Source organism: Macaca thibetana, chromosome 16 (assembly GCF_024542745.1).
Source record: "Macaca thibetana thibetana isolate TM-01 chromosome 16, ASM2454274v1, whole genome shotgun sequence".
In the NCBI taxonomy this organism is placed as follows: domain Eukaryota; kingdom Metazoa; phylum Chordata; class Mammalia; order Primates; family Cercopithecidae; genus Macaca; species Macaca thibetana.
In genome coordinates this window covers 59,778,011-59,798,421 of record NC_065593.1, presented here as the reverse complement: position 1 = coordinate 59,798,421, position 20,411 = coordinate 59,778,011, and the positions used below count along the sequence as shown (strand labels likewise).

Genomic DNA, 20,411 nt, shown 5'->3' with positions numbered 1-20,411 from the left:
GAAGCGGCAAAAGTTGGGGAGGGGATAAAACAGGGCAGCTCAAAGAACCCCCAAATCCCCAGAGATGTGTGTTTTGGTGGCTTTGGTGCGCCTGGATTCAGATCTCTGCAATTTGCACATATTTACAAGGGGAAAGCAGTGGTCTTCAATTCCCATACAGGACACAAACCCGGCTCATTTCAATGTCAATGCCCCCCCTGGGGTGGCGCTCAGATTAACGTGTCGTTCTCACGTCATGGCCTAATCCCTGGTTTTGGAAACGCTGCATTTCACTGCAAACCCTTCTATACAGGCTGACACGGTATCCCCCCAAACCCTCGAGGGAGGTTTTTTTTGTTTTTTTTTTTTTTTTCAACGCAGCAGCTTTGATTGCTTTATCGGAGTGTTCACAGAGAGCCTCACACAAGAAAACGGGGCTCTCCCAAGGAGGTGGCCCGTGGGTGCGGGCGGGCGGCCAGACCCTGGCCTCCTTCCCTCTTGCTCGTTCCCGGTTCCCGGCCGGCTCTCCACGGGGCCAGCGGGGAGGGCTCAGACCTCACCTTCCGCAGCTTGTACTCCTCCTCCACCTGGCCCAGCTCGTTCAGGTGGTTGAGCCAGGCAGAGACGCCGAGCCTCTTGTACATGCTCTCCTCGGGGTGCGTCTCGGAGGACGGCAGCTTGGGGCGGCGGATGGAGAACTGCATGCATGTCTTATCGGGGGCGACCTGCTAAATGGGAGGAAAACTGGGCAAAGGTCAGGATCTCAGCCGTGCGGCTTCAGAGGCCAGCGGTGCTTTTCCCAGGATTAAAAGCCTCTCTCTCTTCTGAAAGGAGGGCAAGGGCCGTCCCTTGCATACAAACCCCTAAATGGCGAGTGTAATTAGGCGCAATTAAAATGAAAATACCTTCATCTTAAAATCGGTTTCCCTCTGCGGCTCTCTCCTCCCCGGCCCACTGTGCCGCCGCCCCCACTCTCTCCAACCCCAGCCGCAAAAACGGAATTAATGCCTCGTTCGGCCTAACTTCCCTCTGCCGGGAGGGCCTGCAATGAATTACATGTGATTGGCCACATACAAAGGGATCGCTGTCCTGCGAGCAGGGAGCCAGCCTGTCAGATTGTCTCCGCGAGCAGTCACGAATCCAGGGCAAAACTGCAGCTGACATTTAATTCAAAAATCAAAGGTTGTTCAATGTAGGGGGAAAAAAAGCCATGCTACTGTAATAAGGGAAGCCAGCAGGAGGCTCTGTGGGAAGGAAGGGAATTTTAAAGTCAGCCCTGTTTCTAATAAGCACATACAGTATCTTCAACAGATAATTAAAGAGCTCTTATTACATTTGTACGTAGATTGAGCAAAATATGGCAGGAAGTCTTGTCAAAACACGATTTTTCAAGTGCAGGGCACTGACTTTACAGAAAGCCCTGGGCACAGGTTTCAAACCTGAAGCTGCTGCTCTGAAGGCCGAAAGCTACCGTGGGTCACACCCCGTAAGCCCCCGGGCCCCGGAACCCAACACGGGACCCAGGAGGGAGATGGGGCCCATGTGGGGGGAAGTGTCAACCGCGGGGCGTCTGGGGTGGTCTGCTGGGCTACCTGGTCTTTGAGCTGCATCTCGGTGCAGTATTTCCACTGCTGGAACACGTCGGACAGCTTGTCCAGGCCACCGTGGTGGAAGTGGAAGACCTTGTACTGGCTCTCTCGGCTGGCGACGACCAGCTGGCCGCTGGTGCAGGCCTCGTCGCTGAAGGGCCATTGGAGAGGGGAGAGGAAAGCCCGATGAATATGTAAACACGGGGGTTTTATTTCCAAGTATAATCAGAGGCCACTGTCGCCAACCTCAGGAGCAGGAAACAGTGGGTCCCGGTGGGGTTGGCTGCTGGCGGGAGGGGACAGAACTACACCGAACAAACACCATCACCCCCTTTGCTGAAGATGACAAAACTGCTCCTTTCTGGGGGGCCCTGGGGCTCCTCTCTGGAGACCTGCCAGAGCGACCTTCTCCCCACCACCACCTGCCCAGCTACATGGTCCCTGCAGTCCGGGAGACCTGGGTCCCAGTGCTGAGTGCCCTGGAATCCAGTTTTGAGCCCCGGTGGGCCATGTGCTAAGAGAACCTCCTGGGAACAGACCTCCTTCGTTGCGTGTGGGTGGAACTCTGGGAGAACCCTCCAGGGAAACTCACTAAACATCCGTCAGTGCTGTCAGCCCAACCCCGGCTGCCCTTAGATGAAAGGCTGGAATGTGGCTCTGGGTCTGGGAACCCCCCCAGCTTCTGGATACGCCGGCTTCTTCTAAGCCCGGGCCTCTTATTGGTGCTGTCTGCGGCTGGGCAGCCCTGACTATAAGGAGGAGGATCTGATGTGGGGAATGACTGCAGGAAACTAGGCATCGCCCACCCATCACGAAAGGAAGGGAGCCTCCATCCGGAAGGCTGCGGCCCGTCCCGCACAGGTGGCCGAGCTCCAGAGCATCTCCCAGGGATCACAGAGGCCTGCAGCTGCTACTCTCCGCCCTGGTTTGGTTTCTTCTCCCAAGCCAGAGTTGCAAGCAGTCGCTGGCTACCATCACGCTGAAGGTAGGGGAATGAGTTCGGTAGCTCACCTGGCCTGAGAACCGCCAGGGAGCCGCGGTGGGGAACCGCTGCCCGCAAGATCAGTGAGGGAGGAAGGCAGACGCTTGGGAAGACTCCATCCAGGGCCCTGCGTCCCCACGCCATGCACTGCACCGGCCACAAAGCACAGGCTGCCAGGGAAAGCAAGCACACACAGACTAACTCCCAGGAGACGCCCAGAGCTGCTTCCTACCTGAAGAAAAGGCGGAGGGAGCGCATGTGGCCCAGGTCCACGCGGAACACGCCACAGATCTGCTCTAGGGCGCACACCCGCTGCGGCTCGTCCCAGCGCGGGGTCTGCAGGAGGCCGTTGCTGTCCGGGAACCGCAGGCCGGTGTCGGAGCTGGATGGGGGGCTGGTGGAACAGGTCATGTGATGATGGCCACACATCACCCTGCCCACACCACCCAGAGGGGGACAGGGGGCATGGGGAAAGTCATTTAAACCTACGCAACAAGCTTAAACACACATACAGGCACAACTGAATATGCCCTGTAAACATCTGTGAATGAAGGCATGTATGAACCCCACTGCACAGTTCTGCTTCCACTTGGATGGGAAAGCATTTTCATGATCAAATTCCATTCCACTTCAATAGAGACAGTAAGTCGTCATCGCCCTGAGAGCCAAGATCACATTGACTGGGGTTCCTCGCTGGGTGACCTTGGCCAAGCCACCTAGCCTCTCTCAGCCTTCGTTTCCCCATGGGTAAAGCGAGGAGAGTAACAAGGCTTGGTTTCCCTACAGCATGGGGCTGAGCTTTACTGAAAGTAGCTGTTTTGTGATGACTTTAGATAGCATGGGGCTTCCGCCGTGGTTTCAACCAGCTCATTGTTCTCCTGAAAAGTACTGGTTCAGTTTACGCTTTGGTTAGGAAACATTTGGGTTTTCAGTACTATTAATAACGTCATGAGCATTTATGAAAACACTGACTATGGGCCTGGCCCTGAGCTAATGCTTCTCAGGTGCTTTTATTGCATTTAATCTTCACAAAAATCCTCTGAAATGAATAGTGGTATTACCCCATTATAAAGAAGAGGCAACTGAAGCCCAGAGAGGTTAAGTAACTTGCCCAAGGTCACACAGCTGGCAAGTGGTGGAGCGGAGATTAGAACCCAAGCTTTGTGGCCCGTGTTCTCACCAGCATATTGTGCAGCTGTCTGCAGTTCAGCAGGACAACCCCATTTATTCTGTTATTTTTTATGAGTTTGTTACATTTCAAATTGCTAAATATTTTATTATACAGATTCAGCCACATCACAGGTTAAATCCTGTCTCCTGAGATTTTTTCTTCTCTTTTTTCTTTTTTTTTTTTTTGAGACAGAGTCTCGCTCTGTCACCCAGGCTGGAGTGCAGTGGCGCAATCTCGGCTCACTTCAACCTCTGCTTTCCGGGTTCAAGTGATTCTCCTGCCTCAGCCTCCCGAGTAGCTGGAATTACAGGCGTCTGCCACCATAACTGGCTAATTTTATATTTTTAGTACAGATGGGGTTTCACCATGTTGACCAGGCTAGTCTTGACCGCCTGACATCAGGTGATCTGCCCACCTCGGCCTCCCAAAGTGCTGGGATTACAGGCGTGAGCCATTGTGCCCAACCCTCTCTTGAGATTTAATAGTAATGTTTAGCAAATGCCTGCTAAAATAAAACCAGAGTAAAGGCAAGACTCAGTTCTGGACCCCAACTGCAGCGTCCCACAGAGACTCAGCTGTATTCACTGCTCCTGCTTCCCGTTTGAGCTCAGAACATAAAGTGTTGGAGGCCATCAATCCAGAGGCACTTCCTCCTCCAAGAAGCACCAGGTCTAAGTAAGTAAAGCTCCTTTGGAGGGTTCCAGCACAATCCCTCCCCACTTGGAACTTCAAAGAGAGAAACCTGACTGGCCTTTCTAGAACCCTCTACTGCGTCAGGCACAGCCCTGGGCCTGGCGAGTGGAAGGCGGCCCTTCTTCCTCACCTGCCTAAGGAAGTCAGCTGAACAGGCCCTCCCACTGCTGGGGTCCCTGGGCTCTCAAGGAAACGGAGTCAGGTAAAACCAGATCAGAGATGGGCACATGGGCCCATCACTCGAACTGCCGTGGCTGCGCCATGGACGGGCCCAGAAGGCCGAGGGCTCCCGAAATCTTCTCAAGCTGACCTCTGACCCTGTGGGAGCTGTGCTTCGGAATCATTGCTCACAACACAGGGCAGGTCTCGGGTCTGAGGCCCCACCGCACCCATGGGTGCCCCCTTTCATCATCTGCTCCCTGAACCGCGGGGCTGCTGTGGCTGGGAGAGCTGCTGCCCCGCGTGCTGCCCGCCGGCCTGACCCACCGGGTGGGGCCATTAGTGGTATCCTTCCCGGCCTCCTCCCCCAGCCTTCTCACCACACCCAGCGGCAGAATCCCCTGAACCTGCACGTCCCTCCCAGCACACTGTGTCCCCTCACCGTACGGGGCAGGCCAAGGTTCCCAGAAACCAGATAGACCACAGAGACTCGCTTTGGCAGTCACGAGTGGAAGGCCCCCTTCCCTGCTGCTGTGGCCGGAGAAGACTGGTCCCCTGGAGGGCCAGAGCCGATTTCAAATCAGACAAGAGTCCCGGACACAGGGGCCACCGCACACCTCCCCCAGCAACATGCCTCCGGGCAGAAGTTGGCTTAAACCCTCTCACAACCCCTTAGGGGCAAATTATTTGCACTAATTAATTGATTGATTCATTAATTCAAGACACTGTGCTTGGGACCTACAGCTGGGTTCCATAGGCTCCAACTAGAGCGAAGGTGATGGAGACCTCAGTTCGCTTTAATTGGGGTATGTCTGGCAGGTACCCTGTGTGGTCATGGAGGACGAGGTCTGGTGCCCCTCAAGGCTGCTGTGGAGTGGGGGTTGCATCGTGTCTCTTCATCTTCAGCTCCTGGCCCTGGCTTGGCACAGAACACACAGCCATTTAATAGTCATGCCTGAAGTGAAAATGTAAAGTGTCTGGGAATTTTGAAGTCATAGAAAAAAATGTTTAAAGAAAATAAACTACAGGGAAAATGAAATATGTACAGTGTTTTATTTTTGCTTATCTTTCTACACACGTAAAGCAATTTGGTTTTAAGAATATTCATATATGCTGCAAATAATTTAGCTTGTTCATAAAATTATGTGATGCATTAAAACCGAAAGGATGGGTTTTACAGGCAATAACTCCCAAGATGCTATTACGTTAAAAATATCTCATACATAAAACTAGAAGATGCTAAACTTTAAGAAATGTAGCAGTTCTTCATTTCTATCATTTTCTGAAGACCACCAAAATGTAAAAGTAATAATGAAAAAAAGTCAGCAATATCACTGGAAAACACAAAAACTGGGTTCTCTCTCCACCACAGTAAATTACGCCACGTCAGACACAGAGATAGAGATTTGAAATGGCCTCAAATTCTTCACAGCTCATCTTATCAAGGATAGCACCTGTCTCTCCACCCCTGAATCTAGGTGGGCCTTTTTTGACCAATAGTATGTAGCAAACATGAGGTTAGGCGAGTTCTGGGGCCTGGGCAGCCCCTCACTCTCCCTCTTGGCACAGGCAAGACAGACAGACAAGAGTTCATGAGAGACACACGCAACTGGCAGTCAGCACCAGAGCCCCGACACCTGTCAACGGAGGCCACTCCAGACCCTCCACCCAACCAAGCCTCCTGGTGGCTGCAGCGACCTGAGTGAACTCCAGGGAGCCCAGCAGACCAGCCTGTCCCAGCCCAGCCCAAACCAAAGCCCTGTGAGCAAAGAAGCAGTTTTTTGTTTGTTTGTTTTTTAAAGACAAGGTCTCTCTATCCCCCTGGCTGAAGTGCGGTGGCGCAAACACAACTCGCTGCAGCCTCAACCTCCCAGGCTCGAGCGATCCTCCAGCCTCAGCCTCCCAAGTAGCTGGGACTACAGGCACTCACCACCACACTCGGCTAATTTTTGTATTTTTTATAGAGACGGGGTTTTGCCATGTTGCCCAGGCTGGTCTCAAACTCCTGAGTTCAAGCGATCCGTCCGCCTTGGCCTCCCAAAGTGCTGGGACTACAGGTGTGAGCCCCTGCAACGGGCCCGGTGGTTGCTTTAAGTTGCTAAGTTTGAGGGTGATTTGTTCCACAGCAATAGATTACTGACACACGCAGGACAGGCCAGCTCTCAGAAAAAGCTTGCGGGGGAGGAAGAAACCTTCAAACACATTGAGCTGTGGTTCTCAAGGTTAGAGACACCAGGGCCAGATTTTAGCATTATTTAAAATACCTAAACTGCTAACTTTCCTCTTGCTTTTCTTTGTCCTGAGCCTTTTGAGTTTGCTGAACAAAAAGTCGATGGGAACCCAGCTGTAGGTCCCAAGCACAGTGTCCTGAATTAATGAATCAATCAATTAATTAATGCAAATAATTTGCCCCTAAGGGGTTGTGAGAGGGTTTAAGCCAACTTCTGCCCGGAGGCACGTTGCTGGGGGAGGTGTGCGGTGGCCCCTGAATCCGGGACTCTTGCCTGGATAGAAATTGGCGCTGACCCTCCAGGGGACCAGCCTTCTCCGGCCACAGCAGCAGAGAGGGGGCCTTCCACCCGTGACTGCCAAAGCGAGTCTCTGTGTTCTGTCTGGTTTCTGGAAATTTTGGCGTGCCCCGTTCAGTGAGCGGGACACAGTATGCTGGGAGGGACTTGTAGGTATTGGAGGAGTGGGCAGGGTGTGCTTGGTGTGCTGGGTTGGGAGAGGAGGCTGTGATGGGAGAGGAGGCTGTGATGGGAGAGGAGGCTGTGATGGGAGAGGAGGCTGTGATGGGAGAGGAGGCTGTGATGGGAGAGGAGGCTGGAAAGAATGACACCCTTTGGTGGTTCCCCATAATTGCCAAAACCTGGAAACCACCAAGATGTCCTTTGGTGGTGAATGGATAAATAAGTTTAAATAACTGTGGTACAGCCAGACGAGGGAATATATTACTCATCATTAAAAAGAAATGAGCTGTCAGGCTGTGAAACAACACGGAGGGAGCTTCGACGGATCTTACTTCGAAACCCCGCTTCGAAGGGGTTTACTAAGCGAAGGGACCCAGTGTGATGAGGCTGCACCCTGTGGGATTCCAATTCTAGGACACTCTGGAAAAGGCAAAACCATGGAGACAGTGACAAGATCAGTGGTTGCCAGGAGCTGGTGGGGAGGTAGGAAGGTGAAGCACGGAGAACTTTTAGGGCAGTGACACACCGGTATGACACCAGAGTGGTCACGGTGACATGTGTCATTATACATTTGTCCAGACCCATAGGACGTACAAGATGGAGTGCGAATGTCGACATAAACTATGGACTCTGGGTGACAATGACGTATGGGCTTGTGAGTTGTAACACGAGTCCCACTCTGGTGGGGGAGGCTGTGCGTGTGGGGGGAGGGGATGGATGAGAATTCTCTGTACTCTTCACTCAATTTTGCTGTGAATCTAAAACAGTTCCAAAAAATAAAATCTATTTGAAAAAAAACCCCAACAAAACAAAATGAATAGCCAAAGAAACTGGGACATACATATGATAAAGATTAACATCTTTAATATGCAAAAAAAGTATGTAAATTAAAAAGAAAAATATAAATGCCCAACAGAAAACTGGCAAAAGGAAAATAAAAAATTTAGTAGAGAATAAATACAAATAATGAATAAAATTTCCAGGCCCAGGGTAATGCAATAAATGGAAATATAAACAGGATAGCATGGTGGGGGGGGTGGTTTATGAAATTGGCATCAATTAACAAATTATAAAATCTAGTGTGGTAAAGGATTTGGGGAAACAGACATTCTCGTTCAGCTCAGGGGGAGGAAGAATAGAAACTGCCCAATTTTTTTTTTTCTGAGATGAAGTTTTTTGCTCTTGTTGCCCAGGCTGAAGTGCAATGGCACGATCTTGGTTCACTGCAACCTTCGCCTCACGGGTTCAAGCGAGTCTCCTGCCTCAGTCTCCCAAGTAGCTGGGACTGCAGGTGCCTGCCCCCATGCCTGGCTAATTTTTGTATTTTTAGTAGAGATGGGGTTTCGCTATGTTGGTCAGGCTCGTCTGGAACTCCTGACCTCGTGATCCACCTGCCTCAGCCTCCCAAAGTGCTGGGATCACAGGTGTGAGCCACCATGCCCGGCCCTGACCACATATTTCTGAATGGCAATTTGGAAACAAGATGCCAAAGGCTTAAAAATGTTTATCCATTTTGACTTTTCACTTTCATTTCTAGGAATGAATCCTAAGGAAATAGCCAGAGGTTCCCACAATAAAGGCATACATGCAGAGATGCAGAAAAGCATTTGACAAAAATTGAATGCTCATTTATGACAAAACTGTCTACAAACTAGGAATGGAAGAGAAGCTCCTCAAACTGATAAAGGCACCCACAGATATTCCACCGTTAGCATCATACTTAATGGTAAAAGATGGAATTTTTTCCCCCCAAGAGCAGGAACAAGATAAGAATGCCTGCTCCCACCACTTCTAGTCCATGTTCTCACAGAGCCCCTGGCCTCTGCATCAGACAAGAAAAGGAAATAAAATGCATAAAGACCAGAAAAGAAGGAATAAAACTGTCCCTGTTTTCAGCTGATACAACTGTTCACCTGAAAAACCTCCTGGAATTTATAAAACAATCTTTAAAACTAATAACTGAATTTCACAAAACTGCAAGATAAAAAGTTAATAGAGAAAAATTAATTGTATTCTTAAACAGTAGCAATGCACAATTGGAACATGAAATAAATAAAACATTAAATTTACAGTAGCAAAAAAATCCTCATATGAAACACTTAGGAATAAGCCTGACAAAAGACATTCAAGAACGTCATACTGAAAAACACAAAAATTGCTGAGATAAGTCAAATAGGATGTTAGGAAATGGAGAGAAGCACCATGTTCATGGAATAAAACAGTCAACATGGTTAAGACGACAATCTTGCCAGACTGACCGATAGATTCAACACAAGCCCAATCAAAATTCCAACAGGAAGTTTTACTAAAATTGATAAGCTGACCCCAAAATTTTGAGCTCGTATAACCGGAGCAACTATAAAAAAGAAGCACAAAGTTGGAGGATTCATCTGATTTTGAGACCTACATAGCTATCATCAAGATAGTTTGGTACTGGTGAAAAGATAACTATGGTGAAATAGGCAAATAATCAGTGGAACATAACAGAGTCCAAAAATATCAATTGATTATTTACAAAAGTGCAAAGACAATTCAGGGGAGAAGGATAGCTTTTCATCAAACGATACTGGATCAACAGGATATCTGCATGAAAAAAATTGACATCAACTCTTTTCTCCCATCACTCCCCCAAATTAACTTAAAATGGATCACAGACCTAGATGTGAAACATAAAACAGGAAACTTCCAGAAGAATCTGTAAGAGAAAACCTGTGTAACCTTAGAATAGGCCCAGGTTTCTTAGATAGAACACAAAAAACACAAACTGTAAAGGAAATAATAAATTGGAAAATTAAAGACTTTTTTTTCATCAAAATACTCCATTAAAGGAAACAAAAATGCAAGTCACAGACTGGGAGAAAATATTCACAAAACATATAGTCATAAAAAACTTGTATCCAGAGTATGTATAATAAACTCTTAAAATACAATAGTATTGTTAGACAAAGGTTTCTTAGACCAGATACCAACATACGACCGTAAGTGGAAAAAAAAAATTAATCTCATTAAAATGAAAACCTTCTACTCTCTAAGAGATATTATTAAGAAAATAAAAAAGATAAGCCACAGACTGGGAAAAAGATATTTGCCAAATGCTTATATGATAAAGGGTTCATCATATAAATCCGTAATATGCTTTAAATCATCATTCTATACAGAATATAGAAAAGGTCCTCAAAACTTAGTAATAAGACAACACAATCCAAAAATGGGCAAAATATTTGAAAAGACATTTCACCAAAGAGGATATTCAGATGGCCAAGAAGCATATGAAAAGGTGCTCAACATCATTCATTATTAGAGAAACGCAAATAGAAACCTCAATGCAATCTAAAGGAACATGACGTGATCCGCCACGCATCTATTGGAATGACTGAAAAACAAATTAACGAGGCCGTGAGCAAGGCAGCTCAAGTTTGTAATCCCAGCACTTTGGGAAGCCGTGGCGGGCAGGTGACCTGAGCTCAGGTGTTCAAGACCAGCCTGGGAAACATGGTGAAATCCTGTTTCTGCTAAAAATACAAAAAATTAGCGGGTGTGGTGGTGCACCCCTGTAATCCCAGCTACTCTGGAAGCTGAGGCGGGAGAATCGCTTGAACCCCAGAGGCGAGGTTGCAATGAGCCGACATCATGCCACTGCACTTCAGCCCGAGTGACAGAGTGAGACTCTCAAAAAAACCCCACAAAAAAAAAAAAAAACCAAAAAACCAAAAAACCAAAAAAACCCAAAGGAATTAAACTGAACTGAGTGCCGGCCAGGAGGCGAAAGTAACGGAGCTCCCCTACCACGTGACGGGAAGTTAAATGATAGAACCTTTCTGGAAAACTGTTTGGCAGTGTCTTATAAAGTCAAACACACCCCTACCATATGACTCAGCAATCCCCCCCAGGTGTTTACCCAAAATACATGGAAAATGTTCACACGAAATCTGTGTGTGAATGTTTATAGCAGTTTTATTCATCATTGCAAAAAACAAGAAACAACACAAACGTCTTTCAACTGGTGAATGGCTAAACAATGGTACATCTGAACAAGGGAATACATATGCCTCAGCAATAAAAAGGAACAAACTGCTGCTATGCATGATGACATGGAGGCATCTCAGATGTATTAAGTGAAAGAAGCCAGACACAAAAAGCTACATGAGAAGATACTCAGCATCCTTTGTAGTCAGGGAAATGCAAATTAAAACTACAATGAGATACTCTTACTCACCTATTGCAATGGCTACAGTGGACAAGACTGATTATAGCAAGTGTTGCTGAGGACATGCAGGAAGTGGAACTCTCACGAACTGCTGGTGGGAATGCAACATGGCACAGTCACTTTAGGAAAACAGCTCAGCAATATCTTAAAAATTAAACACATGCCTGTTTCCAGTTACTCCATTCCCAAGTATTTACCAAGAGAAAAACGTTATGTCCACATGCAAAGACTTGCACATAAATGTTTGTAACAGCATTATCTAAAATAGCTAAGAACTGGCTGGACACAGTGGCTCATGCCTGTAATCCCAGCACTTTGGGAGGCCAAGGCCGGTGGATCACCTGAGGTCCGGAGTTTGAGACCAGCGTGACCAACATGGTAAAATGCTATATCTACCAAAAATACAAAAAATTATCCAGGCCTGGTGGCAGGCACCTGTAATTCCAGCTACTCAGGAGGCTCAGGCAGGAGAATTGCTTGAACCCTGCAGGTGGAGGTTGAAGTGAGCCAAGATCACATGACTGCACTCCAGCCTAGGCAAGAAGAGTAAAACTCCATCTCAAAAAATTAAAATTAAAATTAAAATTAACAATAAAATAACAAAATAAAATAGCTAAGAACTGAAAACCACCCAGGGTTTATCAACAGCCAACGCAGTAATGAATTGTGGTCTGTACATACCATGGCATACTACTCAGCAGTAACACACAACAACGTGGACACAAGAAAAAATTATTACGCTGACTGAAAGAAGCAGGATGAAAAACAAGCATGTACTGTGTGATCCCATTTACGTAAAATTCTAGGAAAGGCAAACGAATCTGGAGTGATGCAAAGCAGATGTAACTTTTTTCCTTTTTCCTATTATTTTATTGTGTTAAAATATACCCATCATCAAATTTACCATCTCAACCTCTTTTATTTTTTGAGACAGAGTCGTCTCACTCTGTTGCCCAGGCTGGAGTGCAGTGGCAAGATCTCAGCTCACTGCAACCTCCGCCTCCTGGGCTCAAGCAATTCTCCTGCCTCAGCCTCCCAAGTAGCTGGGATTATAGGCATGCACCACCATGTCCAGCTAATTCTTGTATTTTTAGTAGAGATGGGGTTTCATCATGTTGGCCAGGCTGGTCTCGATCTCCCGACCTCAGGTGATCCACCCGCCTCAGCCACCCAAAGTGCTGGGACTACAGGCATGAGCCACCATGCCTGGTGCCATCTCAACCATTTTTTTAATGTACAGTTCAGTGGTATTAAATACATTTCTAACGTTGTGCAATGATCATCACTTTCCATTTCCAAAACTCTTTTCATCTTGTAAAACTAAAGCTCTATACCTATTAAACAGCAGCTTCCAGGCCAGACATGGTGGCTCACACCTGCAATCCCAGCACGCTGGGAGGCTGAGGTGGGCGGGTCACTTGAGGTCAGGAGTTTGTGACCAGCCTGACCATTATGATGAAATCCCATCTCTACTAAAAATACAAAAATTCACGGTGGCTCATGCCTGTAATCCCAGCACTTTGAGAGGCTGAGAGGCAGGCAGATCACCTGAGGTCAGGAGTTCGAGACCAGCCTGACCAATATGATGAAACCCCATCTCTACTAAAAATACAGAAATTAGCCAGGTGTGGTGTCATGAGCCTGTAATCCCAGCTACATGGGAGGCTGAGATAGAAGAATCGCTTGAACCCAGGAGGCAGAGTTTGTAGTGAGCCGAGATCGCACCATTGCACTCCAGCCTGGGCAACAAGAGCGAAATTCCGTCTCAAAAAAAAAAAAAAAAAAAAAAAAGCCAGGCATGGTGGTGGGCGCCTGTAATCCCAGCTACTTGGGGAAGACTGAGGCAGGAGAAGTGCTTGAACCCAGGAGTTGGAGGTTGCCATGAGCCGAGATCATGCCACTGTACTGCAGCCTGGGTGAAAAAAAAAAAAAAAAAAAGCCCATTAACTTCCCATTGCCGCCCTCACACGCCAAGCAACATCAACTGTCTATCTCAGTGAATCTGACTACTCTTAGCACCTAATCTCAGTGAAATTATACAGTATTGTCTTTTTGTGACTGGCTTATGTCACTTAGCATAATGCCCTCCGGGTTCATCCATGCTGTAGCGTGGGTCAGAATTGCCTTCCCTTTTTTTTTTCCTTTTTTTTTTTTTGAGATGGAGTCTCACTCTGTCACCCAGGCTGGAGTACAGTGGCGCAGTCTCGGCTCACTGCAATATCCACCTCCAGGGTTCACGCCATTCTGCCTCAGCCTCCCAAGTAGCTGGGACTACAGGTGCCCACCACCACACCTGGCTAATTTTTTGTATTTTTAGTAGAGATGGGGTTTCACCGTGTTAGCCAGGATGGTCTCGATCTCCTGACCTCGTGATCCACCCGCCTCGGCCTTCCAAAGTGCCAGGATTACAGCCGTGAGTCACCGCACCTGGCCTCCTTCCCTTTTATGGCTGAATAATATTCCATTGCACGGATGGACCACGTTTTGTTTATCTTTTCATCCACCAATTGATGGGTTGCTCCATGTTCTTGTTGTGAATAATGCTGTGAAGCCATGGTGTCCAGATATCTATGTCCCTGCTTTCAATTCTTTCGGGTATATACCCAGAAATGGAATTGCTGGATGATATGGTCATTCTATTTTAATTTTTTGAGGAACTGCCATACTGTTTTCCACAGCAGCTGTACGGCCTGAGATTCCCGCCAGCAATGCACAGGGATTTCAATGTCTCCACATCCTCACCGACACTTGTTACTTTTTATTTTTTGATAGTAGCCATCCTTATGGGTGGGAGGTTGTATTCATTGGAGTTTTGATTTTGCATTTCCCTGATGATTAATGATATCGAGCACCTTCATGTGCTTACCAGGCATTTGTGCATCTTCTTTAGAGATACGTCTTTTCGAATCCTTTGACCATTTTTGAATTGGGTTGTTTGGGGTTTGATTTTGTTTGTTTGTTTGGTTGGTTGGTTGTTTTTTGTGTTTGTCTGTTTTGGAGACAGAGTCTTGCTCTGTCATCCAGGCTGGAGTACAGTGGCATGATCTCGGCTCAAGGCAACTTCTGCTTTCCAGGTTCAAGCTATTCTCCTGCCTCAGCCTCCCAAGTAGCTGGGATTAGAGACGTACCCCACCGTGCCCAGCTAAGTTTTGTATATTTGGTAGGGACGGGGTTTCACCATGTTGGCCAGGCTGGTCTCAAACTCCTGACCTTAGGTGATTTTGCCTACCTCGACCTCCCAAAGTGCTGGGATTACAGACGTGGGCCACCATGTCCAGCCAGTTATTGTTTTTTTTTTTGTTGTTGTTGTTTTTTAATTGTTGTTGAGTTTTAGGAGTTCTGTACATATCCTGGACAATTATTCCTTATTAAACATATATGACCTGCAAATATTTTCCCACATTCTGTGGGTTGCCTTTATACTCTGCTGATACTATATTTTGATGCACACATTTTTAAATTTTTCATGAGGTCCAGTTTATTTTTTTTATTGCCTGTGCTATTGGTGTCATATCCAAGAAATCATTGCCAAATTGCAGATAAGACATTGGGAGACATGAAGAAACTTCTGGGGGTGATGGATCTGTTCATTATCTTGATTGTGACAATGGCTCCATGAGTGTATATTATATGTGTCCAAACTGATCAAATTGTGCACTTTAAACACGTGTGGTTGATTGTACAATTATACTTCAAGAAAGTTGTAAAAAAAACCCACCAATATTCAACTCTCAGTATTATTGCTAAATTTTCAACCATAGGAGAATACTTCAATATATGGTGGCACATTCATATGATGCAACACCATTAAGCAATTATAAAATATTTAATAAAAGTACGTGATGACCAGAGGCATCCTCACACTATTATGCTGAATGAAGAAAGGAGGATGCAAAACTATTTAAAAAATGCTATCAATACTGTTTTATATATAATATATATTGACAGGTATATCTATGCAAATGTAGGATTAGAAAATAATACTAAAACTATAATAATGATCATATCTAGATGGCATGTCTATAATATACTTTCATCGCATTAAAAGAATTTTCTAAAAGGCATAATGTATCATTTTGATAATCAGAAATCATAAGTTAATTTTCTGTACTAATTTTTTTTTTTTTTTTTAGGCGGAGTCTTGCTCTGTCACCCAGGCTGGAGTGCAGTGGCGTGATCTTGGTGGCTCACTGCAGCCTCCGCCTCCCAGGTTCAAGTGATTCTCCTGCCTCAGCCTCCCGAGTAATTGGGATTACAGACATGTGCCACCACGCCTGGCTAATTTTTTTGTAATTTTAGTAGAGACGGAGTTTCACCATGTTGGCCAGGCTGGTCTCAAACTCCTGACCTCAAATGACCCGCCTGCCTTGGCCTCCCAATGTGCTGGGATTACAAGTGTGAGCCACCGCGCCTGGCCTGTACTAATTTTTTTAAAAAGAAGCCTGTGTGTCTTTTAATATCATATTTTAAAAAATAATAATTTAGAAAGGAAAAAGGTGAGACAAAATAACCAATTATCGTCATGGCTACCATTTATTGGAGCTTCCTGTGTGCCAGGAGCTCTCCTAATTGCTATGAAGACTTCCTTATGTAAACCTTGTGGGTGAGACAGCACTAACCCCATTTTATAGCTAAGGAGACTGAGGCCAGGAATCATGTCCTCAGGTTTCAGAATGGCCCACAGCAGGGCAGGATGGACAGTTAGGCGTGGCCAATGGGAAGCTCACGTTCCTGACTCTTTCGGCATATGCCTTCCAGAGACAGCGGCCATAACGACTGGAAAAGAAGACAACACGCTAAAACCAACATCTATGAAAGAATGTCTCTGCAACCATGTCCACTTCTCCCCTTCACCCCTGCTCCTGGCTCAGAAACTATCAACAGTCAGCTTTGTCTGCCAGTCAAACTCCCATCCATAGATGGGTACTGAGCCCACCCTACACGTTGGCCTGGATGCCTCTTTCCTCATTTTCCCTAGTATGAGTTTCCTAGGGCGGCTGCAGGAAACACCACAGCTGCATGGCTTAAAGCAACACGAATGTGTTCTCTCACACTTCTGGACACCAGAAGCCTGAAGCCAAGGTGCCAGCAGGCCACATTCCCTCTGAAAGTCTAGGAGACTCCTCCCTTGAGTCTCCCTAGCTTCAGGCAGTTCCTGGCATCTGTGGCCTTCCGTGGCTTGCAGCTGTATCACTCCAGTCTCTGCTCCATCATCATGTGGCCTTCTTCCCTCCGTGTATGGGTCTGCTGTGTCTCTGTTTTCTCTTCTTAGAAGGACACCACTCACTGGATTAGAGACCACCCTAATCCAGAATGACCTCATCTTGACTAATTGCAAAGACTCTATTTCCAAGTAACATTGCAATCTGAGTTTCCAGGTGGACATGAATTTGAGGGAACACTCTTCAATCCAGTATGTCCCTTACCATGCCCCCACTAGATCACAGGCAAACATGACAGCTCACTTCCTTTCCATACCCCAGGACCTCCTCTCTCCAGGATTTGCTTACGTGGGTCCCTCTGCTCTGTCCCTCTCTTCTGATTCTTCCTACTCTCCAAGGCCCCGCTCAAACCCACTTCCTCCAGGTGGCTTCCCTTCAATCCTCAGGGAAACCACTAAGCCAAGTGTCTGAGACATGCAGCAGGTCCAATATATGCTAATTTCCCTTTATCCCCTGGAAAATCCTTAGAAACTTATCAGTCTGGTTTTTTTTTTTTTTTTTTTTTTTTTTTTTTTTTTTTTTTTTTTTGAGACGGAGTCTCGCTCTGTCGCCCAGGCTGGAGTGCAGTGGCCGGATCTCAGCTCACTGCAAGCTCCGCCTCCCGGGTTTACGCCATTCTCCTGCCTCAGCCTCCCGAGTAGCTGGGATTACAGGCGCCCGCCACCTTGCCCGGCTAATTTTTTGTTTTTTTTTTAGTAGAGACGGGGTTTCACCGTGTTAGCCAGGATGGTCTCGATCTCCTGACCTCGTGATCCGCCCGTCTCGGCCTCCCAAAGTGCTGGGATTACAGGCTTGAGCCACCGCGCCCAGCATCAGTCTTTTTTTTTTTAATGTGTTTTGCTTTTGACTTTGTATAAAAATCATTTGTTGAAACAAAAACCAGATGAAAACATTACAAGAAAATAAAACTTCAGATCCCTTTGAATAGACCCCAAAATCCTCAACAAAATACTAGCAAGCTGAACCCAACTACATGTAAGAAGAGTTGTGCACCATGACCAAGTGGGGCTCACCTCAGGAATGCATGACTGGTTCAACATATGAAAACAGATCGATGTAAGACACTAGATTAGTAAAATAAAAGACAGGAAACACAAGATCATCTCAAAAGATGCAGAAAGACATTTAACAAATCCAACAGCATTCCAAAATAAAAACATTCACTAAACTAAAAATGGAAAGGAACTTCCTCAGTCTAATAAATGGCATATATGAAAAACCAACAACTTAAAAAAAAAAAACCCACAAATTTAATTGTGAAAGACTGAAAGCTTTCCCCCATATGACTGGGACCAAGACAAAGATATTCACTCTCACCACTTCTAGTCGACATTGTGCTGGAAGGTCTACCTGGGAAATTAGGCAAGATAAAGAAATAAAAGGCAGAAAGATTTTAAAAATAAAATCTTTGAAAGAAATAAAATTTTAAAAAGGAAAAGGAAGAAGATTGAAAAAAAAAAGGAGTAAAACTATATTAACAGATGACATGATCTGGCATATAGAATATCATTAGGAGTCTACACACAAACACACATAGAAAACCCACTAAAACCAATAAAGTCAGTAAGGTTGCATTATATAAGATCAATGTCTAAAAATGAATTGTATTTGTATACACTGGCAATGAACAACACAAAAATAAAATTAATAAAACAATTATCTTCACAACACACATACACACACAAGTACAAGACTTGTGCACTTAGGACTATAAACATTGAAACAAATTAAAGACCTAAATAATTGGAAAGGCATCCCATGTTCCTGGATTGGAAGACTTAATATTGCTATGATGGCAATACTCTCCAAATTGATATGAAGATTCAACAATTCAACACAATTTCTATCAAAATCCCAGATGCCTTTTTTGCAGATATTGACAAGTGGATCCTAAAATTCATATGGAAATACAGGGGACCCAGAATAGCCAAAACAACATTGAAAAATTAGGATTCACACTTCCTAATTTCAAAACTTACTACAAAGCTACAGTAATCAACATGGTGTGATACAGGCATAAGGATAGACATACTGATCAATGGAATAGAATTGAGAGTCCAGAAATAAACCCACACATTTATGGTCAATTGTTTCCAATAAGCTTGGTAAAACAATTCAATTGATAAAAGAAAAATCTTTAAAAAAATTTTTTGAGACATTTTCTCACTCTGTCACTCAGGCTAGAGTGCAGTGGCGAGATCTCGGCTCACTACAACCTCTGCCTCCTGAGTTCAAGGGATTCTCATGCCTCAGCCACCTGAGTAGCTGGGATTACAGGTGTGTGCCACCACACCCAGCTAATTTTTGTATTTTTTGGTAGAGACAGGGTTTCACCATGTTGGCCAGGCTGGTCTCGAACTCCTGAGCTCAAGTGATCTGCCTGCTTCGGCCTCCCAAAGGGATTATAGCCATGCTGGGATTAGAGGCATGAGCTGCTGCACCCAACCTGGTGAAAGAATGGTCTTTTCAGCAAATGGCATGGAGATAACTGGATAGCCACATGCAAAGAATGAAGTCAGACCATAACCTCACACTGTCTACAACAATTAACTTAAAATGGATCAAAGACTTACGTGTAAGAGCTAGAATTATACATCTCTTAGAAGAAAACATAGATACTTTGATATGACACCAAAAAGACAATCAACCAAAGAAAAAAATAGATAAATCTGACTTCATAAAAATTTAAAACAACACTATCAAGAGAGTGAAAATACAACTCATAGAATGGGAGGAAAATTGTTTTAAATCATATATCTGACAAGGGACTGGTACCCATATATTTTTAAAAAACACTTAAGATGTAAGAATAAAAAGACAAATGACTCAATTTAAAAATGGGCAAAGAATTTAAATAGACATATCTCCAATGAAGATATAAATGGCCAATAAGCACATGAAAAATTCTGCACATCATTATTCCCTGGAGAAATGCAAATCAAGGCTGAGCATGGTGGCTCATGCCAATAATCCCAGCACTTTGGGAGGCCAAGGTGGGTGGGTCACCTGAGGTTAGGAGTTCGAGACCAGCCTGGCCAACACGGTGAAACCCCATCTCTCTAAAAATACAAAAATGAGCCGGGCATGGTGGTGCACACCTGTAATCCCAGCTACTTGGGAGGCTGAGGCAGGAGAATCTCTTGAACCTGGGAGATGGAGGTTGCAGTGAGCCAAGACTGTGCCACTGCACTCCTGCCTGGGCAACAGAGCAAGAACCTGTCTCAAAACAAACAAACAAAAAGAAATGCAAGTCAAAAACAACGTTGAGATACCACTCCACACCCACTGGGATGGCTGCAATTAAAAAATGGGAAATACTAAGTGTTGGTGAGGAGCTCCTAAAGAAATATGAACCCTCATTCCATGCTGATGGGAAAATAAAATAGAGTAGCCAATTGTAGATAACAGTTTGGTAGGTCCTCAAAAATTAAACACAGTGTTAACATTTGACCAAGCAATTCCACTCATAGGCATATAGATAATAGAAAATAGGGCCGGGCATGGTGGCTCACGCCTGTAATCCCAGCACTTTGGGAGGCCGAGGCAGGCGGATCACTTGAGGTCAGGAGTTCGAGACCAGCCTGCCCAACATGGTGAAACCCCATCTCTACTAAAAATATAAAAATTAGCCAGGCGTGGTGGTGCATGCCTGTAATCCCAGCTATTTGGGAGGCAGGAGAATCGCTTGAACCCAGGAGGTGGAGGTTGCAGTGAGCCAA

At 45.7% G+C, this 20,411-nt stretch overlaps 1 protein-coding gene across 11 annotated transcripts in view; it reads right to left on the bottom strand.

Annotated features, from left to right (window-relative positions):
• Positions 1-20,411, bottom strand: part of TBC1D16 (TBC1 domain family member 16) — a 102,948-nt gene that overhangs the window by 17,663 nt on the left and 64,874 nt on the right. For 6 of the 11 annotated variants that reach the window (XM_050764227.1, XM_050764228.1, XM_050764231.1 and 3 more), the window contains 3 exons: positions 2,783-2,944; positions 1,572-1,719; positions 540-707 (listed from right to left, as the gene is read on the bottom strand). In XM_050764227.1, coding sequence (XP_050620184.1) covers positions 540-707; positions 1,572-1,719; positions 2,783-2,944 — 478 coding nt within the window. Of the gene's footprint in view, positions 1-539; positions 708-1,571; positions 1,720-2,782; positions 2,945-5,315; positions 5,430-11,479; positions 15,436-20,411 lie in introns of those variants that run through there. The other 5 variants (XM_050764233.1, XM_050764234.1, XM_050764237.1 and 2 more) reach the window with 5 other exon arrangements.